General features: G+C 36.7%; 1 protein-coding gene across 9 annotated transcripts in view; it reads left to right on the top strand.

Moving 5' to 3' along the window:
* Positions 1-20,061, top strand: part of HDAC9 (histone deacetylase 9) — a 919,102-nt gene that overhangs the window by 67,576 nt on the left and 831,465 nt on the right. For all 9 annotated transcript variants that reach the window (XM_012450672.2, XM_021674167.2, XM_012450674.2 and 6 more), the window contains exon 2: positions 4,518-4,638. In XM_012450672.2, coding sequence (XP_012306095.2) covers positions 4,614-4,638 — 25 coding nt within the window. In that variant the 5' untranslated portion in view covers positions 4,518-4,613. The remainder of the gene's footprint in view (positions 1-4,517; positions 4,639-20,061) is intronic.

Genomic DNA, 20,061 nt, shown 5'->3' with positions numbered 1-20,061 from the left:
TCTGGTGACTGTCTATGGTAAAAGCAAGAAATAGAGAAATGGAATGGAATCTAAGATTTCCATATTGGGTAACTGTGTCTTATATGTGCTCAGTAAGGATTGTTGAATTGAACACAATGTTAAGAGCAGTTTTCTAATGCATTTCTCCAAGGTTGAAATTATAGCAGAATTCCAGGTTCTAAGGCATGAGAGACAGAAACTGGGGATCTGATGAATCTCTTAGTGTTCAACGTACTGGCACAGTAAGCTTTTCCCACCAATAAATGATCTGTATAGTGATTGTGATAAACTGAGTCAGCTTATGAAGCATACTCTGTAGAGGAACCAAGGCCAGTGGCCGAATTTGAGAAGAGGAGGACCTGTAAATGAGTGTGAATGGCTGTGTAGACTGAACTGTACTTTATGGCTTGTCCTATCCATGAGAAAGATGTATCAGATTTAAATAGACAAGGTTTTTGTTACCTATAGAGATTACAAAAGTGTTCTGCTTTTTTAGTAGCACACTATCCAAAATAATACTAATTACTCAGAAGGAGGGGAAAAAGACAACGGTAATAAGCTCAGAGTATAGTTAAAAACCAAAATGATTATTGTGATATTCAAAGAACGTGAAGTCTAAGTCAAATTTGAAAGCTTCTGTTGTGAGATGACTTGTAGACATTTATGGTACCTGTTGGATTCATTGTATCATGTTTTTGACTGAGTTTGATCTATTCAATGGTTTGATAGGTACTTTAGTAAAGAAGACCTGCATCTCAATGAGACATTACTGAAACTGTGGTGACTAGATAGGCAAGGTCTTGATATTCAAACAGCTCTGCTCAGGTGGCCTATAATTCCTTGTAATACCACATAGAAAGCACTGGGCTGAGAGTTACAGGATCAGCCCTCCATTTGTCAGCCACATATCTGTAAACAAATATTTACACCTCTGACACCTTGTCTTACTCGGTATACCCCAAAGGGCTGTTGTGAAGATCAGAGGAGATACTCCATGTACAATTTCTTTGTGACATGTAAAGCTCTGGTGATTTGTGATGTTATTACAATTGAGCAGGCCACGTAAGTGGAATGGTTAAAGGACCTATGGAAGACCACCACGTATGATGTTAAGGCCAGTAATAGGCTGGGACGGTGAAATGTGGTAGTGCCCTCTCTTTTTTTTCTGGCTGCATGGGTAAGCTGAGACTGCAAGATGTCACTGCCTTGAGTTGTCCTGTGCTATATCTGAGGATATTATGGCAGTAATGTACTTTCAGGGAGCTGATGAAATTGTAGTCATAGATGATTTTTTTGAAGCAAAGGACTCTTAGTCTTTTATTGTGGATTTATGTAGCTCAAGGAATGTAGTTAAGAACCAAAATAACCATTCCTGGATCTTAAGAGACAAAGGATTCATAGTAGCAGTTGTTTTTGCTCACTTGTATTTATCTCCTTAAACGTGCACCTATATGTATGTTTTTTACAGCATGGGCAAACATGTTAAAATTTATTGAGACTATTAATTGAAAGCAGATATATTTCTGTTATATCCTTTGATAATCCATACTTAGAAACAATTTGCATTATATTTCTTTTTTCTTTTTTTTGTTACCTACCCACCTGAAGGCCAGTTTCCTATTATTTCTACTTCAGGCTTATCATAAGAATGACTAATATATGAGAGGAACTTCTAAACAGTCTATTTCTCTGTAGCGCATTTGGATAAAGAAATATGGGAAGATTTGAGAATAAATTGCCCATTCTCATTGACAGATGTCGACCACTGACCCTTCTTTCTTTTCCAAGCAACTTAAAATGGTCTTAATTTTGTAAAAAAGTATATATCAATTTTGTCCATAAAAGGTGTATATCAGGCTGCTTCCCTGAGGAGAGGGAAGCATATATAGCCTGTGATGCATCCATACGTGTGATATGTACATTTGTACAGCAGATCTGTATCCCTGAAACATATTATGCAATTTCTTTACATGACTGTATTCTACTTGTGCAGCTGTAGCAGTAATGATAACCCTGGTGTAATGTGGATTATTGGAAATAGAAATGCAGTAAATGGAAGCTAGTATGTATCAGTATAGAAATGACTGTTAATTTTCATTAAAAAAGTATTCACATAACAACACTTTGATAAATGTTAGAGGAATGTGTCATGAAGAGGCAGTTACTAAAAAGAGTGAATGGCAAGGAGAATTGTTTAACTTTCAAAAAGATTTGATATTTGTAAGTCAAATTTGTATTTTCATCCCAGATTTACTTTGCAACTCAGATTTGGAGCTATGAAGTCAAAACCCAACTATTACATTCCCAGCCACAAATCAGCATGCCATGGAGAGTTGTTTTGTGTGTTTTTGTGGAAAAAAGTGGCAGAAGTTAACTGCTGTTGAACTGTTGGAAATTATTTGTTAAATTTGAGTTGTATTTGCAAATATACAATTATCAATTGTACAAAGTGATATTTAAGATTAAAAACATTTTTTAAAATTATACTAACTATGCCCTTGATGGAAGGTACCTTTCCGAGCTCCTTTACTTACATTCTCTAACGGCTTCCTGTCACTTCCTATTTGTATTCTTAATCTAAAATCAAATTGTGCCGCTGAGAATCAAGAATGTATCACGAGCATTTATAAAATGTTTCAGACTACAATGTGAAAAAATAAGAATGACGAAAATCTCTAATCTCATGTTTGTTAATTTAAGATAGTCTATAAATTCAAATCCAAGTTAATGTAACTTTTATTTAATTTACTTTTAATTATGAAGCAGATAGCATCCAAGTTTTATCACCTATTAGGTCGAGGGTGAGAGGAGAGTTTTACCAGTTATCTACCAGCATGGTTTTTATGAAAATAATATCAAATACGGTAACATGTCTAAAAGCACTTTGTAACTATAAAAAACAATGCAAGTGATGTTTATGATTATTATTATTATTGTTGAGATGGAGTTTCGCTTTTGTTGCCCAGGCTGGAGTGCAGTGGCACTATCTTGGCTCAGTGCAACCTCCACCTCCCAGGTTCAAGTGATTCTCCTGCCCCAGCCTCCCGAGTAGCTGGGATTACAGGCACCCACCACCACACCCGGCTAATTTTTGTATTTTTGGTAGTGACAGGGTTTCACCATCTTGGCCAGGCTGGTCTCGAACTCCTGACCTCAAGTGATCTCCCACCATGGCCTCCCAAAGGGTGATGTTGTTATTATAGTAAATATCACATAGAACAATTTTTATCTAAAACCAATGTCAGAATGTCCATTTCTTGACATAAAAATAAAAATGTTTTGCTCTTCATTTTTATCTTTCTGTAGAGATGTTGCTTTCTCGTTGACATAGAAATCAAGACTCTTCAGATGTTGTTAATAGAACAACAGCACATCAATATAATTTTCGAAGGATATTTATAAAAATATACATTTGTATTGTTATTAAATCTTAATACTTATTGAGCACCAAGGATATGATGAGAAGTAGCCTGCTAGATCTAATGATGCTGCTTAGCCATTTGAATAACTAAATAGCACATTTCTGTTTAGAAACCATCTGAAGTATTATAGGTATTCTTGGTGATATTATAAAGTTCTTCAAAGAAAATATGTATTTATATTCGACTTTATACATTTCGGCAAAAATAGCAATAACACTTTGAAAATAGTGATGGGAAAACGAGTCACAATAAATATGTTGGATTCTGAAGATAAAGGAATGTATAATTCTCAGAGTTATAGCATCTGTCTATAAAAATAGTGCAATTGGGATATACTATTTTAGTAAGAAACTCATTAAGTATAATTTTAAAAGCTGCTGCTTTTTTCTGAAGTTTGACATTCCAGTAAACTGTTAGGAAAATGTCCTTCCAGTTGCTTTTCCTCTAAGTGTCTAGAAGTGGAAGTACGTTCAAATTAGAAGCAGAAAGTCCCTTAAATTCCTTTTAAGAAGTCCATCCTGTTAGTGTGACTCCTAGAAAGTCTATGGTTGCTATTACTTTGGGCTGGAACAAGATTACAAAAGACTTCAAGAAGAAATGGAAATTATAATGGGAATTTTCTGTCACTCTTATAGTTTATGGCCTGTTTGTTCCTTTTTTTAGTACATTAAACATTTCTTTTTGCCAAGAGGTCTTATCTGTAAAAGGAAGTCTTTGATAATAATAGTTTAAAATGCTATGTAATGACATACTTATATCCAAAAATCCAAAAAAGGTTTTTAATTTCTATAATAATGATAATAGCAAACAAATTATAGTGAACAGTAAATAGTAAGCTAATTATAATTATGTGAATTGCTTTCTCCCTCACAGATTCCTTCTACACCTATTATTTTATTTCTATGTTCACAATATTCCTGTGCTATCAGCGAGACTTATGAAGACTTAGAGACCTGGGAGGTTGATGTGACTGCCTCAAAGACACATGATCGCACTGTGTCTGAGTTGAGACTCAAGGCCAGTTCTTTGTGTTTCTTTTTCAGTATGACTTGACATGGCTTGTATCTTAAACATTGTATTTTTCTTATGTTCTAGGTTTCTCCTCTGCCAACACCTCTTGGACCATTGTCAGTAGCTGAACGACAAAGGCTTTGCATCTGCATCCTAGTCTTATCAGTCCCTCCGATTCTCATGATGAGCTCACCGGCACAGCCTGGTCAGTCTGGTTGCTTCTTAAATTGTTAATAGACTTTATGTGAAAGATGCTGCTTTGTGTTGTTTCCAACTGAGTAACTTAATTCATGAAGGAACATTGTTTTTTGAACAAAGATTGCTTGACACAACAAATTTTGAATTTTGGTTTCTATAGCTAATTCCCTATTGCTAAACCCAGTTCGCTTCCTGGACAACGGTTTTGATTTGCATTGTAGTCTGAGCATGGGACTTTAATTCTTCTGCTTCTAAGGTAACATTCAGATTGAACGTTATGAAGTTATGAATATGAACTACTATATAAGAATCAATTTTGCACCCATAATCTTTCTGACCTAGCATATGTCTGTATGCTTTGAAATTATACTGTGGGGCTTTGGAAGTCAGTTTGTGGATTGACTCCACCGCCATCTCTTTGACACACAGGAAGGATACTTTCCCTCCCCACCCTTCTTTGCTGCCACTCCTGTTTCCTATATACATATTTAATTATAATCTCAGCATTTGCTTCTTCCTATTCCAGAGTGATGTGTGCTGCTCATGTAGTGCTGTGATCAGCACAGCCAACACCCATTCCTCCAGGAACAGGCTGTCATTTTTGGAACAAACACAATCCAAGTTTTGGGAATGATGAAGTAGGGTCAAATACCACATGCTAGTAACAGACAAGTTTTGAAAGCATTTTCTGCTTGGATACTTATAGGAACATTTATTTCTTTATAAATTCTTCAGCATATGTACTGTCATATTCAGGGATAATAAAGGAGAAAACTTTTGCCAAGATTTTTACTCCCTGGATTGCCACACCCACGTTAGCTGTTCGGGAATTCTACTCTCTCATCAACCTTTCACCACATCCCCGACAGGCCGCCAACTTGTATATTGAATTTGGAACTTGATTCTAAATGGTGCAGTCAAGAAATCCCTGAGTCTTTATTCTTTGATAATTGGCATGTCACATGCAGATGACAGTTACTTATGCCTGTTATCTCTGAGTCTTTATTGCCTAGTTGTTCTCAAACTTTAGCATATGTTGACATCACTTGGAGAGTTTGTTAAAACAAGTCCTATTCTCATAGTTTTTGATTTCATAAGTCTGGGGTGGGGCCCAGGAATTGCGATTTTTACAAGTTCCCCTGACAATGCTGTTGCTGCTTGGGTACCACACTTTGGGAACCACTGGTTTACCTTCTTCTGACTGTTTCTCACCCTGTCCCTCTCCATCCCCTACAGACTACTTTGTTGAAGTGTGTGTTCTGTGAGCTTCATTGCTTATTACAATTGTAGTCTAGTACTAGTATTCTTTATATTGGGGTGAACCTAAAATAACATTTACATTATATAGATGTATATTGCATTTTAAGTATTATTTCATGTATTTATTTGTATATAAATTCAGTGTTTCAAAATTGGATTGTTTAAAAGAGGCATTAATTTAGAACCACTGTCATCAAGCATTTTTTTCTCATGGTAATATTTGCCAGTGGGTGTTGGCATACTCTGCTCCCCAAGAATATTAATTTTATAAAATGAAAATCTCATTCGAAGCTACTATTTTGATGAGGAAATTCTTGCCAGTCATGATAATTGTTCAGTTATAAGGAGAGAAAATGTGGTGGATAAATAAGACAACCATTGAGTGAAGCTCATTTGTCTTTAGGGTCACCAAAATTTCCTTATGCACTTTTTTCTTATAAATCATTCTGCTGCATTGAAATTATACAGAGGTCTCAATCAACTCCATTTGTGAAGTTTTTATGAATGAAATCTGAAGTTGAGGAAAGTCATAGTAAATGTTCCAGGTGGGTAGGAGTCTCTTCTATTTATTGCAAATAAAAAACTATGAGCAGAGACCTGAAATGCACTTTGCATGGATAAAGGAAAATGTTCCTGCCACAAACATAAAAAATATTCTTCTCCTGTTATTAGCCTGCATCTTATGGTGCCATATATTCCACTGGTGAAAAATAACCTGATTTAGAAAAAAAAATGTTTTACTTGACATCTTTTCCCCCCACTATCTAAAAAGAGAATTAAATTGGTCTTATGCAATCACCATCCATTTATTTTGCTTTTGTTCCGTAAATGGCTCTAAGGAGTTATTGTGTACAAGAAAGAAAAATAGACTCACTTCCGTAGTTCCAGAAATTCTTTAATAGTCCATGTTTCAGACTGAGTGTGTTTGTCTTCAAAATTGGTTCTGGTATAGTGTGAATTCTTATTTTTCCCATGCATTAACATTATTCTTAGAAAAGTTCTCCATCCATATTCAAATACAGTTGATAGGAAGTACAAAATGCCACCATCTTAATCATGTATTCAGTCAAACAATAAGTGCTGATTTTTGTATATAAAATTTACTAGTCTTTATTTTAATCTTGCTGCCCAGTTATGTTCAAAGTTAGAGCACTGGATATTGCTTTTGGGCACTGAAGATCCCGAATGGAGGAAAGACTGTCTGGATAAGATTGGCAGCTAGCTGCTGCAGTTGAGCTCTTCACTCAAAACTTACTAAGCATCTAACTTGTGCCAGCCAGTGTTACCCAACAGGGACACAACGAGCCCTAAAACATAGTTTCTACCTTTATGGACAGCACCCTTTCATGGGAGAGAAAGAAATATTGATAGCTTTGGTCCATTTAGTGTCTTAAGTATTTTAATAAATTTGGGACCAAAAATTTATTTCCCCTGTACAGCAGTATAGATACTATTCTAGTGATGTAATTTTTGTCAGAATTGCCAAATCTCAGATGGAAGGACTTTAGGACTCATCTAGCATTTACTAAACATGTCGGATAATAAAAATCTCCCAAGACTTGTTAAAAATACAGATTTCCAGACTCTTTCCTTGAATAGTCTCATGTGGTAGCCTGGGGGAAGAATACTAGATAGCAGAATGCAACCATGTTCTTCACTATGACTTGGCAAAGTGTAGAAATGTTCTTAGTCCATCCAACAGCAGTAGTGTTTCATATTTAGAGACTGTAAACACACAAAAAAACACATCATTAAGTCCTGTGTCAAGTAAGTGTTTCTGTTGTAAGCAAAACTGTGATAACTTTGTTATTTTGTTGTCTGATAATAGATAAATGAAAAGCTAACACTGGCTAGGTGTAGTGGCTCATGCCTGTAAGCCCAGCAATATGAGAGGCTTAGGCGGGAAGATTGCTTGAGCCCAGGAGTTCAAGACTAGCCTGGGCAACATGGTGAGACCTTATCTCTACAAATTTTTTCTTAAAAAATAGCTTGGCATGGTGGTGAATGCCTGTAGTCCCAGCTACTTAGGAGGCTGAGATGGGAATATCGCTTGCGCCCAGGAGGTCAAGGCTGCAGTGAGTGAGCCATGATGATGCCACTGCACTGCACTCTACCCTTGGCGACAGAGTAAGATCTTGTCTCAAAAAAAAAAAAAAAAACTTAACATTGCTGTGGAAACATAGAGATGGCAATAATTTGAGGGGAACATTCTAGTGGCTTACATGTATTCACTTCTGTCTAGGCCATCTCATTTTTATGGGGAGGTGGACAGACCAAAGAGATTTTTATGAAGTGCCTTTTTTTTTCCACAAAAGAAGTTTAAACGTATTTTAACCCAGAGCAGACTTTTAGTATGATCTCAAGATTATAGAAAACATAATTTCAGCCTGAATGTTTTTTTTTTTTTTGAGACAGAGTTTCGCTCTTGATACCCAGGCTGGAGCGCAATGGCGCGATCTCGGCTCACCGCAATCTCCGCCTCCTGGGTTCAGGCAATTCTCCTGCCTCAGCCTCCTGAGTAGCTGGGATTACAGGCACGCGCCACCGTGCCCAGCTAATTTTTTTTTTTTTTTTTTTGTATTAGTAGAGACGGGGTTTCACCATGTTGACCAGGATGGTCTCGATCTCTTGACCTCGTGATCCACCCGCCTCGGCCTCCCAAAGTGCTGGGATGAATGTTTTTAAGAGTAAATAAATTGGGCTACATCAAACCTAAAATGATTCGAGTATGATTTTTAAATTTGATGAATCTAATTTTTGTAATTAATTTTAATGAAAATGCATCCAAAGCAATTTTCCAAGCATAGAATGCAATGTGTCTGTTGTCCTTAGAATTGTGCAATGCTCTGGCATTGTGGTCTTCTAGGGAAGTTTGGAAGGTAGAGTGGCCATGGCTGTGTTGCAAAGTCCTATAACATTAGTTTTCAAAGCCCCTTATATAAAGCTAACTCATTTCTCTTTTCACCATTGTGGAAACACTACAACAACTACTCTACTCATATGGAGTGAGAGGACCAGGCTATTTATAGAGGTGCAAGATTTATAGCAAGATCTCATGTTCTGTTCATTTTCTCATATTCTATTCATCTTCTTATTGGGAAGTCTTGAGCAAAAATTAGTCAAGAGATTTATCTTTATGCCTCTGTTTTGCTAAACAGCTGAATTCCACTATAGAAATGTAGAGTGGATGTAACTAATGATCAAAAAGTTCTTTGAAATATAAAGTGTTATGGAAATGCTAAGTAGTACAAACAATTTGGGGGCAAGCATTAATAAATGCTTCTCTGCAAGCATTTTTAAAGACGACTAATAAAAGCTTTCATGGTTCAATTAATACAGCACAACATCGGGTTTTTTAGAAGCATATGAGACCCAAAAGACCTGCCCCTGTTTTTAAAATTTACAAACTCTTTAATGATTCACCACTTTTACTCCAGTGCATTACCCACTGTGGTGCCATCTAGTCATTAAGTAGGAAACTAAAACCAGGACAAAGCTACAAACAAATATCATAATGTCCAAGTGGGTATTTTTTCTTCAGTTTGTTCACAGTGTGTTACCATAAAAAATGAAAATGTTAAATGAAACAGAGTCTTAGGGCAAATCAAATAGGTTATGGCTTCCCTAGATGAGTGTGATCAATTAGCTTTTTAATGAAATACAGGTCAAATCCCATGACAAGAAGCTCTATATAACTAAAATATTTTTAGGCTACTGGCCAATTGTCTATGTGAAGTAATAGTTAAGAAAAATATTCCAGGATAATAAACAAATTAGTTTTTTGATGTTTGTGTAGCAGAAGTTGATCACAGGTTATGGTATTAATCAGAAACACTGTATCTTAAAGTTATTAACTATTGTTTTGGATTTTTTTTTTTTTAACCACACAGTTAAGTGATTCATTCTTTTGCTATTTGTAAGTCAAAACTTCTCAATCTGATACTCAAGTTTGAAACATAAACCAAAGAAAGCATTTTATTCATTCTCTAGTTTTTGAAGGACAGTGCTTTAAGAAGTGAAGCATAAATCATTTTGAAAATGTTCAGTATAAATTTATTTTGCACATTTATTTGTTTTTCCATTTGCTTTTCACAATTAATTTTGGTGGATAATTCAACTTATATAATTTTCATTGTTTTCATTATTGTAATACTACAAACAAACTCCATAATGCAGACCAAACAGAAAAGGTTATTTCTCATTCATATGAAGACTAAAAGGTTCTGAGTGGCGAGCTGACCTTTTTCTAATGGCTACCCTGTGATCCACACAGCTTCTAACTGGTTTGTACTTCTTCAGTTCATGGATTCTAAGGTCAATGTGCATCTCTATATCAAGCTGATGGGAGGGAAATGGAAGAAGTGCATTGAGTGTGGGAAGTTACCAAAGGTACATCACTTTTCTTCACATTTCATTGAGTGGAATTTAGCCACATGGCCATACCTAACTACAAAGGAGATTGGGAACTGTAGTCTAGCAGTACTCCAGGAAGAGGAGGAGACAGGTTTAGTGAACAGCTAGCCTCTTTCTACCACATTTGTCTTAAAATTTTATACCTACTACTGCAAATGTGATATTGCTTATAAGAGGTAGAGTGTTTTATAATGTACTCTTGATTTAACCAGTCATTGAAAAGTTGACTAAGTTTCCTTTAAAGAGATTGAAACACATTCAAATCAGGGCAGATCAGCTTACCAACATTTTATAAGAGTTGCCTAAGCCTTTCTGTGTGGATCATGCAGAATAGATAATGCCCAGTATAGCTATTAGAAAATTCAAGTTCCAGTTAGTGGGAACTCTGCAGAAAATGGGAGTAAAATATATGCTGAATATTATATGTCCTTAATTAGCACTTAAAAATAATGTCAGTTTATTTGAAATTATAATTGCATGTATGCTGAGGAAAAACTTTAAACTTGATATTCACAATTCTTGTATTTCTTCTTTATTGCATTTTGGGGTCACGTTTTTCAACACCTCTGTAATTTTAAGTATTATGATGAAAATCTAGGCCAAATATACAGTGGTCGATAAATACTCGTTTTACAATGATCTTTTCATGAACACAATTATAAAACAATGCTAGACTATATATTTTCTTAAGCTCCATAAGCAAAATCTTGCTGCCTCTGCAAATACACATGTACAACCCTTTGTTTGTAGCATTATATAGAACCTTTATAGAAGATTTTTTTTCTGTATAGATTCAAGTTTATTCTCAAGAGTACCAAAACTCTCTCTGTGTGTGTACGTGTGTGGTGCATGTGTGTTTATTTTGCAGTACTGTAATAACTCTAAGGGAATACAAAGGTATGTGGAGCCATGTAACCTGTACTTTTACACTAAATATCCCCCAAAAGCTTTGCTTTCTGTGGTTTTCTGCATATTTCTTATTTTTTATTTGTCATATGTTGAGAATGTCAATGTATAGCAATTTTCTCCATTTATAATTTATTCCCTCTAATTTGTTGTAGGATTAGAAAGCTAAGAACTGTGTTAAATAAAATTGTTAAAAGAGCACAAGTTCTGAGGAGGTGCAAAAGTCTTTTTTTTTGAAATGGTGTTTTGTTCTTGTTGCCCAGGCTGGAGTGCAATGGCATGATCTTGGCTTACTGCAGCCTCTACCTCCTGGGTTCAAGCAATTCTCCTGCCTCAGCCTCCCAAGTAGCTGGAATTACAGGCATGTGCCACCACACCTGGCTAATTTTTATATTTAGTAAAGATGAGTTTTCACCATGTTGCTCAGGCTGGTCCTGAACTCCTGACCTCAGGTGATCCACCTGCCTCAGCCTCGCAAAGTGCTGGGATTACATGCATGTGCCAGCGTGCCTGGCCTGCAGAGTCTTTTTTGTGAGCAAAATATATGTACCTGTTTTTCTTATACACTGTAATTGCATTTTAACTGTCTCCTTATCCATGGCACCCCTCTTATTTTCTTGTTTCTTCTGTCTTTATTCTATAGATTTACAGAATTTTGAGTTTTCAGTGGGTGAGGCATTGTTAGGGTTTTAATTTTACCATACTTTTCCTTGCAGTTATTATCCGTAAGTTTTATAATGAATGCCTGTGTGTTGATTTGTGTTACTTTGAAGTAACTTTAATATCCAAATGAAAGACTCATGACCATATTATTGGTGAGCTTTTAAAAAATCTTTTATTGATTTATGGGAAATTGATAAGCTTTGAGGTAGTCACAGAATTCCAAAGAAGGCAGATACTGGGGCAAATTCCAACTCCAAAGGAGTTGCTTGATTTCCTTCCCTGTGTTTTTCTGGTCTTGAAATTTCCAGTGCTTTCTGAAGATCCAGGACTGCTATACAAATGAGAAAAGCCAGAATGTTTTCTTGAACTTCTCTTTTTGAAATCTGTATCTGAGAAGAACAAAAACATTGCAAGTCATTGTTGTTACTCGTTTGGTTTGTCACTGGAATTCCAAATGTTTGCCTGGTGGTTCATGGACATGTCCTTTTGGGATATGTTACTGTCATTTAGGGTATACAGTCTGTAAAATAAGTTATTAACCTGGTAACTGTGAACTAGATCTTCCAAAAGCCCTATCTCCTGTCATTGCATGTTGTATTAAAAAATTTTGTGATTAGAGATATTTTTTAAGCTCTTAGAAAATAAAAGTATACAGCTGTGAAAATTCTGTTTGGGTAATTTTTTAAAAAGTTTATTTTAGGTTCAGAGGTACATGTGCAAGTTTGTTATATAGGTAAACTGTGTGTCACAGGGGTTTGGTGTACAGATTATTTCATCATGTTTGGGTAATTTTTATGTTATTTTTGAATGTATTTTTATCCTTGTGCCTATATTGTTTTGCTTCCTTTTTTATTAAAGAAGAGTTGGATGTATTTTACTTTGGCTTTATGTTTAAAGTGAAACAGTAAATTAAAAGACAGATTTTAACAGGTCATGGTGTGTCAAAGAAAGAACCTAGAAATTAGCAGAAAAATTTGGGAAGCCAATTATAGAAAGAGGAAAAATAATACATACCATAACTTGTGTTTGGTAATGTATGCTATTGAGTCTTCGAATTTCAATAAAGTATGTCAAAGTAGAGTTCATTTTCCCTTCTGTTGGGAGAACTGATAATCCGCCTACCCATCTGCCTTCCTACCTTTCTTAGTTTTCTTTCTTTCTTTTTCTTTTATTCTGCCTAACTCCAAAAAAGATTTGGGGTCTACATAAGTAAGTTTTGGAAAATGAAATATATGAGGAGGAAGTGAAATGAAGAGAAATTGGGTACCCCCTGTTTATACCTACATTTAAATTCTGTGAAGGTGCAAGAAGACACATCTGTGTCTGAGCTTCCTGATAGTGAGTCTATTGCCTACAGTGTGATTAATCTTTTTTTAACCTAATTCTGATATAGTCACTGCCCTGTTTAAGAAATGTCAGTGGCTTTTTATCACATCTATTTAAGATATACCAGGACGCCATACCCTCTTCAGGCTTATTTTTCTCCTCAGTGAACCCCAACTCTGTTTAACATGTGGAACTCCTTGCCTTCCCCATGTCCAGTTTTCCTGTCTGGAAGCTTTTGAATGAGCCTTCGTCACCACTGGGAGTGCCCTGTTTATTTACCTTCAATACCCAGCTTCTACTCCATTCTTCTGTGAGGCCTTCCTGGGTGACCCTGACATTTGTTAACTCTCTCAATTCTTGAACTTATCTTTTAGTACTAGGGTTGTCTTCTCTAATAAACTGAGCTTTTTGAGGGAAAGGAACATCTAAGTATCTTTTGAGGGGGCATGTAGAGCAAAGCAGTTGGCAGGTGTATTTATGGTTGCTCTCTTAGTTAAGTAATATACTGCCCAGTACACAAAAGGAGCCAAATAAGTGAAGAACAAAGGGCACTTTGTGAGGACACTGATTATGTGGTGCTGGGGGTACAGAATTGGGGAGAAGGGAAGCAGTTGAAAATACCTGAGCAAAACCAAACTGCTGCATCTGTATTGTGAATCATGTCCCTCTCCTTTGTTTCCTTTTGCTTATTCATGTATTGACTTTCTGTTCTTTTCGCCTCTAGTGCTAACTGCTGAACGTTTTCCCCTCTTTCTTTCTTTTTTTTAAAAATTTTTCGAGACAGAGTTATGCTCTTTCGCCCAGGCCGGAGTGCAGTGGCACCATCTTGGCTAACTGCAACCTCCTCCTCCTGGGTTCAAGCGATTCTCCTGCCTCAGCCTCCTGAATAGCTGGGACTACAGGCCCGAGCCACCACACCCCGATAATTTTTTTGTATTTTTAGTAGAGATGGGATTTCACTATGTTGCCCAGACTGGTCTCAAACTCCTGACCTCAGGCAATCCGTCTGCCTCAGCCTCCCAAAGTGCTGGGGTTACAGACCTGAGCCCCCCTCTTTCTAAGGTGGCTTATCTATTCATTGAACAACAAACATTGCAATAGGGTAGTCATTGTTTGCAAGATTTGTGGCTTCATACTGAGTTCTATAAATGTGGGGAAGTCACTAAGTTTGGCTCTCCTTCATCTAGCACAGTGGTAAAAGCAGTGTGCCACCACCCTTTTTCCTTTTAGTAACTTGAACTCACTGTTTCAATGCTTATAAACCACCTCTCTCCCCAAAACAAATATGTACTGTAGTTAAGAATAGTGGAAAGAGTAAAAGGATTTTTAATTTTGGTTAAGCAGGAAATGGTTTTAAGTTAGTTTAGAATATATTGTTCCAACATTCTTTACACTTTTAAAAATTAATACATTTTTGCATACTGTATAATCAGCAGTAACTTTAAAATATTCTAGGTTTCTGAGAACCTTCAGTAAAATTCATAGAAAGGAAAACAACTGGCTTAAAATTTGTGATTTTTCAATTTGTATACATTTTCAATTCCTCTTATTTAAAGCGATGGACTAATAAATAATATAATGGTTGAAGTCTTTATAAAGATTAAATTAGGATCTTAAACTTGCTGTGTGTCTCCGTTACAGATGTATTTTTGGTGCCATTATGTGACAGTGTTGTGGTATGGCATTTGATGGAGAACGGGATCTCTTACTTTGGAATATATCTGGTCAAATGGGGTTCCTTTTGTATCTGCCCAGGAAGTTCATTTTTCTAAAGATTATGGAAAGAACAGATGTGGAAGAGGCAAGCACTGCATGTCTTTCTTTCGGAGCTCTCTGAGGAACCTCTGTGGGTAGGCTTTTGTTTGTCACACACATAACAAGTATGTCTTTACTTTGAATGATGGGGGGCATGGTCCACTGACAATAACACCAAAACCCATTAGTTGATTGCAAACTCTCTGAATCCATGAGGACTTGCCCCAGTCCAAATGAGTGGCTAATTCTTAAACTACGAAGTAAAGCTGAGGTCCTAAGGGAGGAAGGACGTGTTAGGGTTGGACTGCTTATTTTGCTTGTTGTAACTGCAGGATCATTAAGTAAATGTTTATATCCTTTTGGGGTTCCATGGTCTTAACCACTATATAAGGATGAAGAAGCTTTGGTCTTTTTGCTTCTGCCTCCCTTATATTTCTTTCTATTCTCCATCCCCCTACTCCTAAGGAAAAATGGTGCTTACACTCATTGGGTCTAAATAAACCCATATGTCTTTTCTTTGAAGATTTTATTGCCTTATCTATTTATCTATTAATGAGAAATTATACAAATGCATATTTGAAGTTATCAGTAAAAGCCCAGGGACTTAAACACAGCTCTGGAAACACCTGTCATCTCTCTTTTATTTAGTAAATCTCGCTTCGTCCCAGTTTCCTCATTTGGAAAATATGTCCTGAATTTGTTATGTTGGTATCATAAAAGGTGTAATTGCAAAAGAGATAGTAAAGTATCCCATGTTCGTTTAGAATGATCACACATAAATTTGTGCTTTTTTCCCCTCAGCCATGACCTGTAACTCTCCTTTTTTGAATGTCACAAAAATCTCATGACTGTAAGTCTTTCCACACTGATGAGATTGAGGTCTAAAGCCATCATCTCCCAGTTCTGTCACAATTTCCAGATTTTTCTGTCTCTAGGTTTGCTCACTTTTGAGTGCATACAATTATACCATCCTTTTCAAATTACAGGTCAGCTCCCTACTTTATCCCACCCTCAGTAGTGAACACCTTAGTTGCCTTGCTCATCTTTGGTGTGTTTTTACATTGTTTGTCATGCCAGATTTCTTATGAGCAACCCCTCCAACCATGCACACACACACACACACACACACACACACACACACACACACACAGACTGTCTTTCAACCTATGGAAATTTGCTGCTGTAAATTAATTACATATAGTACAATGAAAGTATTTGCTCGGTGTATCTTTCCGGACCTTGTACTAGCAACTTTGTCTTGTCATTTTTGTCAAGTGGTTTTTCTTTTCTTTTTTTTTTTTTTTTTAGCAAAACAGCTATGTCACTGATAAGACTGATAAGTATGAGAGATTCATCATTTTACAGTTTCCATTCTGCAACCATACAAGAGCTTTTATTTGGTACCCAGATTTAGATCAAAGACTGTCAGAACCAGGAAAATGTGGCACATATACACCATGGAATATTATGCAGCCATCAAAAACGATGAGTTCGCATCCTTTGTAGGGACATGGATGAACCTGGACACCATCATTCTCAGCAAACTGACACAAGAACACAAAATCAAACACCACATGTTCTCACTCATAGACGGATGTTGAAGAATGGGAACACATGAACACAGGGAGGGGAGCACTATACACTGGAGTCTGTTGGGGGGGAGTGGGGGGGACAGCGGGGGTGGGGAGTTGGAGAGGGATAGCATGGGGAGAAATGCCACATATAGGTGAAGGGGAGGAAGGCAGCAAATCACACTGCCACGTATGCACCTATGCAACAATCTTGCATGTTTTTCACATGTACCCCAAAACCTAAAATGCGATAAAAAAAAAAAAAGACTGTCAGAACTAACTGGGCTGTATAACATGTGGCAGGTAGCAGAGTAAATTGGAAAGAATAAGAATACCAGGAGCCAAGAAATACCTATTAGAAACCCCAATCCGCCCTAACTAACTTTGGGCCTTTGAGAACAAGTAACTTTATCTCTCTGGATGTCAGTTTTCCATCTTGCGTTAGTTTCCAGTGGCTGCTGTAAGAAATTACCACAAACTTGGTTGCCTAAAACAAAGGAAATGTATTTTCTCACAGTTCCAGAAGCCAGAAGTCCAAAATCCGTTTCACTGGCCTGAAATGTAGGTATCAGTAGGGCCTTGCTCCCCACAAAGACTCTGGGAGACAATCTGTTTCTTGCCTCTTGCATCTGGCAGCTTCTGTCATTCCATGGTTTGTGGCTGTGTCACTCCAGTCTTTGCCTGTGGGGTCACATTGATATGTCAGATCTCCTTTGCCTTTGTTCTCATATGCATATGTGATTGTATTTTGGGACCACCTGGGTAATCTGAGATAATCTCCCCATCTTAGAACCTTTAAGCACATCAGGGAAGTCCTTTTTCGCCATAAGAGGTAACTTTCACAAGTTCTAGGGATAATGATGTGGATATCCTTTGGCAGGTTATTATTTAGCTACTAAATACCTGAAATAATTTCTGAAGTAATGCTGGCTTTGCTTGTAATTGCTATTCATTTCATTGATTTGTTCATTCACCAAACTTTTATTTCATGCCTACTATATGCCAGATACTCTTTTAGGCATTAAAAATAATCTGCTGATCATGCCTTTAGTAAATTCTTTATATTGTTCGTGAGATTACCATATAGAATACACGCTAAAATAAAGGTAAAAAAGACAATTTAATCTAGACTATTGGATGAATTCTTTGTATGTCTCCTTTTGCACAATTCTAGAGCACAAGCTATCACCATGCCTCAGTACTTCTAAATCATTTCAGTAACTATCAGGATTATGTGTACCCTGTGGACCAGAAAGTATTTTACAGAGGCTAAAGCACTTATCAGCTTAAATTGAATTCAGATGAATATATTGAGTACAAAAATCAAGTGTAGACCTCCACCACAATTACACAGTTTTTATCAACCCTGGCTGCACATCAACATCAATAGGAGACCTTAAGAAACTACTCATACCTGTCCCCCACCCCACACTGTGCTTGGTTCTGGGTGGAGCCCAGAGGTCCTGTTAAAAAAATCTTACTAGGGAATTCTTACATACTGAGAGCATGGAACAGAAAGAATCTATGGTCTGAAGAATAGGAAAACCAAATATACAGGTACTGATACAAATGTAAGTCAGAATGCCGTAAGTTTTATTAGGATATGTAGAAACAAAATAATTTGGATACTCAGAGGAAAATGAGATCACACCTGGCTCAAGGGAAATTTGAAGACGGAAGTGTTTGAAATGTCCTTGATGGATATGTAAGATTTCAGTAGGCATTGATTAGGGGACAGTAGAGGGAAGGGAATCCAAGGAGGTCCGAAGCAGGGGAAAAGGCATGGGTCATGGCTAGCAGCAGGGCCCCGGCGCCAAAATCTAGGCACCAATTCTCTTTCCTTTTGCTGAGACTTTCTGGCCTGGAAACTTGAGGAGCTTGAAAATTCTAAATTTAAATCTGGCCTTCTAGGTTGTTGCGAAGGTATATTTTTTCAAGGCAGGAGGGTAAAATGTATTTTGTTTGACAGGTGATAGGTTGATTTATACTTATTGAAAATTTAGAAACATGATTGCTGGGCTTCCATTTGTACTCTTGCTCTACATCCTGCAAGTATTAGGAGCAGGCTTCTGAGGGGGAAATAAAAATGGAGAGGAATGTTTTAAAGTGTTTCAAAAGAAGACTAGCCAAAATGTGATGACTGACTGGAAGACAGACAAACACAGTGGGAGGTAACAAAGGTAATTTAAAAGTTCAAGAATGACAGTAGACTTAGTGGGAGCGAGAGATGTTGATGGAAAAGATAGCTAGCAGTTGTTGAATTTTTTTCACAAGCCAGGGGCTTTCATTGCATTTTGTTTGTGTCATTGAATCATTTTCATAAGATTTGTGATAGGTACTATTCTTATCCCCATTTTACAGACAGGGAAATTGAGACTTTGAGAGGTTAGTTATCTTGCTCTATCAAGGTCTCACAGTAAATCTAGCACTTGAATCCAGGTACTTTAATTCTAGAGTTTGTGTTGTTAACCACAGTTCTGCTAGTTGTCAGGATACTAGCTTGAGAGTAAGGTTGATGAAGAGTAGTTGGATTCCAAGATAGGAATTTAAGAATCATCAGAAGAGAGGTCACAGTCAGAAACATGGGTAGTATCAAATCAACAAGCATCACCTCATCAATTAAAAGATGGGAGAAAGAGAGAAGAGTAGAGGGACAAGGACTAAATGTCACAGAAACTTTCAGGGCAGTGTCTTACACCTGTTTACGGCTGCCAGTCACTTAACATATGGTTCATTTTTTTTAAAAAAAAAAGTCCTCGAATATTTAAGTAAGCAAATGAACCAATCTTTCAATCCTGAATTTTTCTACCTGTGCTTCAGATTCTATGTACATAATAATTATGATGGCTAGAAGGAGACAAATCTAAAGAATTTTCTCAACTTTTGCTGCCTGTTTTTGTGACCCTGATTCAGTTTCAAATCCCTGGAAGCCTTCCTTGGATTCCTTTTTTTTTTCCACCTTATTTCAGCTTTTCCCTGACAGGAGATGGCTGCTCTTGGAAAGTTATCCTAGCATAAGAAGATTGGCAGAACAGTTCACTGTTTTTTGTCATTTTAAACAGTTTTTCTTAATTGAAATTTTTTATTTTTTATTTTTCTGTAGAGATGGGGGTCTCACTGTGTTGCCTAGGCTGACCTCAAAATCTTGGCCTCAAGAGATCCTCCTGCTTTGGTCTCCCAAAGTGTTAAGATTACAGGCATGAGCTGCCACACCTGGCCATTTAAAACAGTTTGTAAACTAAGATATTAAAATGACAACACATAAATGTGAAGTGTCCTGGGCTGTTGAGTGTCCTTCTCCTTCCCTCCTCTTAGCATGCCCTAAAATTTTTTCATTCTACCATTCTCACAATGAGTATGCATAAAAAGTTACTATTAAATAATCTAAGAAAATAAAACTGTTGCTTTTAATAAATATATATATATATATATATGGTAATCTTTTTTGTTGCCTGTCATTGCAGGTTGAGTATTTCTTATCTGATATGCTTGGGACCAGAAGTGTTTTTAGATTTTGGAATATTTGCATATAAATA

This window comes from Aotus nancymaae, unplaced genomic scaffold, assembly GCF_030222135.1.
Source record: "Aotus nancymaae isolate 86718 unplaced genomic scaffold, 86718_ANA_hifiasm-v0.15.2.pri h1tg000025l, whole genome shotgun sequence".
NCBI classification, from domain to species: domain Eukaryota; kingdom Metazoa; phylum Chordata; class Mammalia; order Primates; family Aotidae; genus Aotus; species Aotus nancymaae.
Note: the sequence above shows the minus strand (reverse complement) of the source record. Positions and strands in the feature narration are given on the sequence as shown.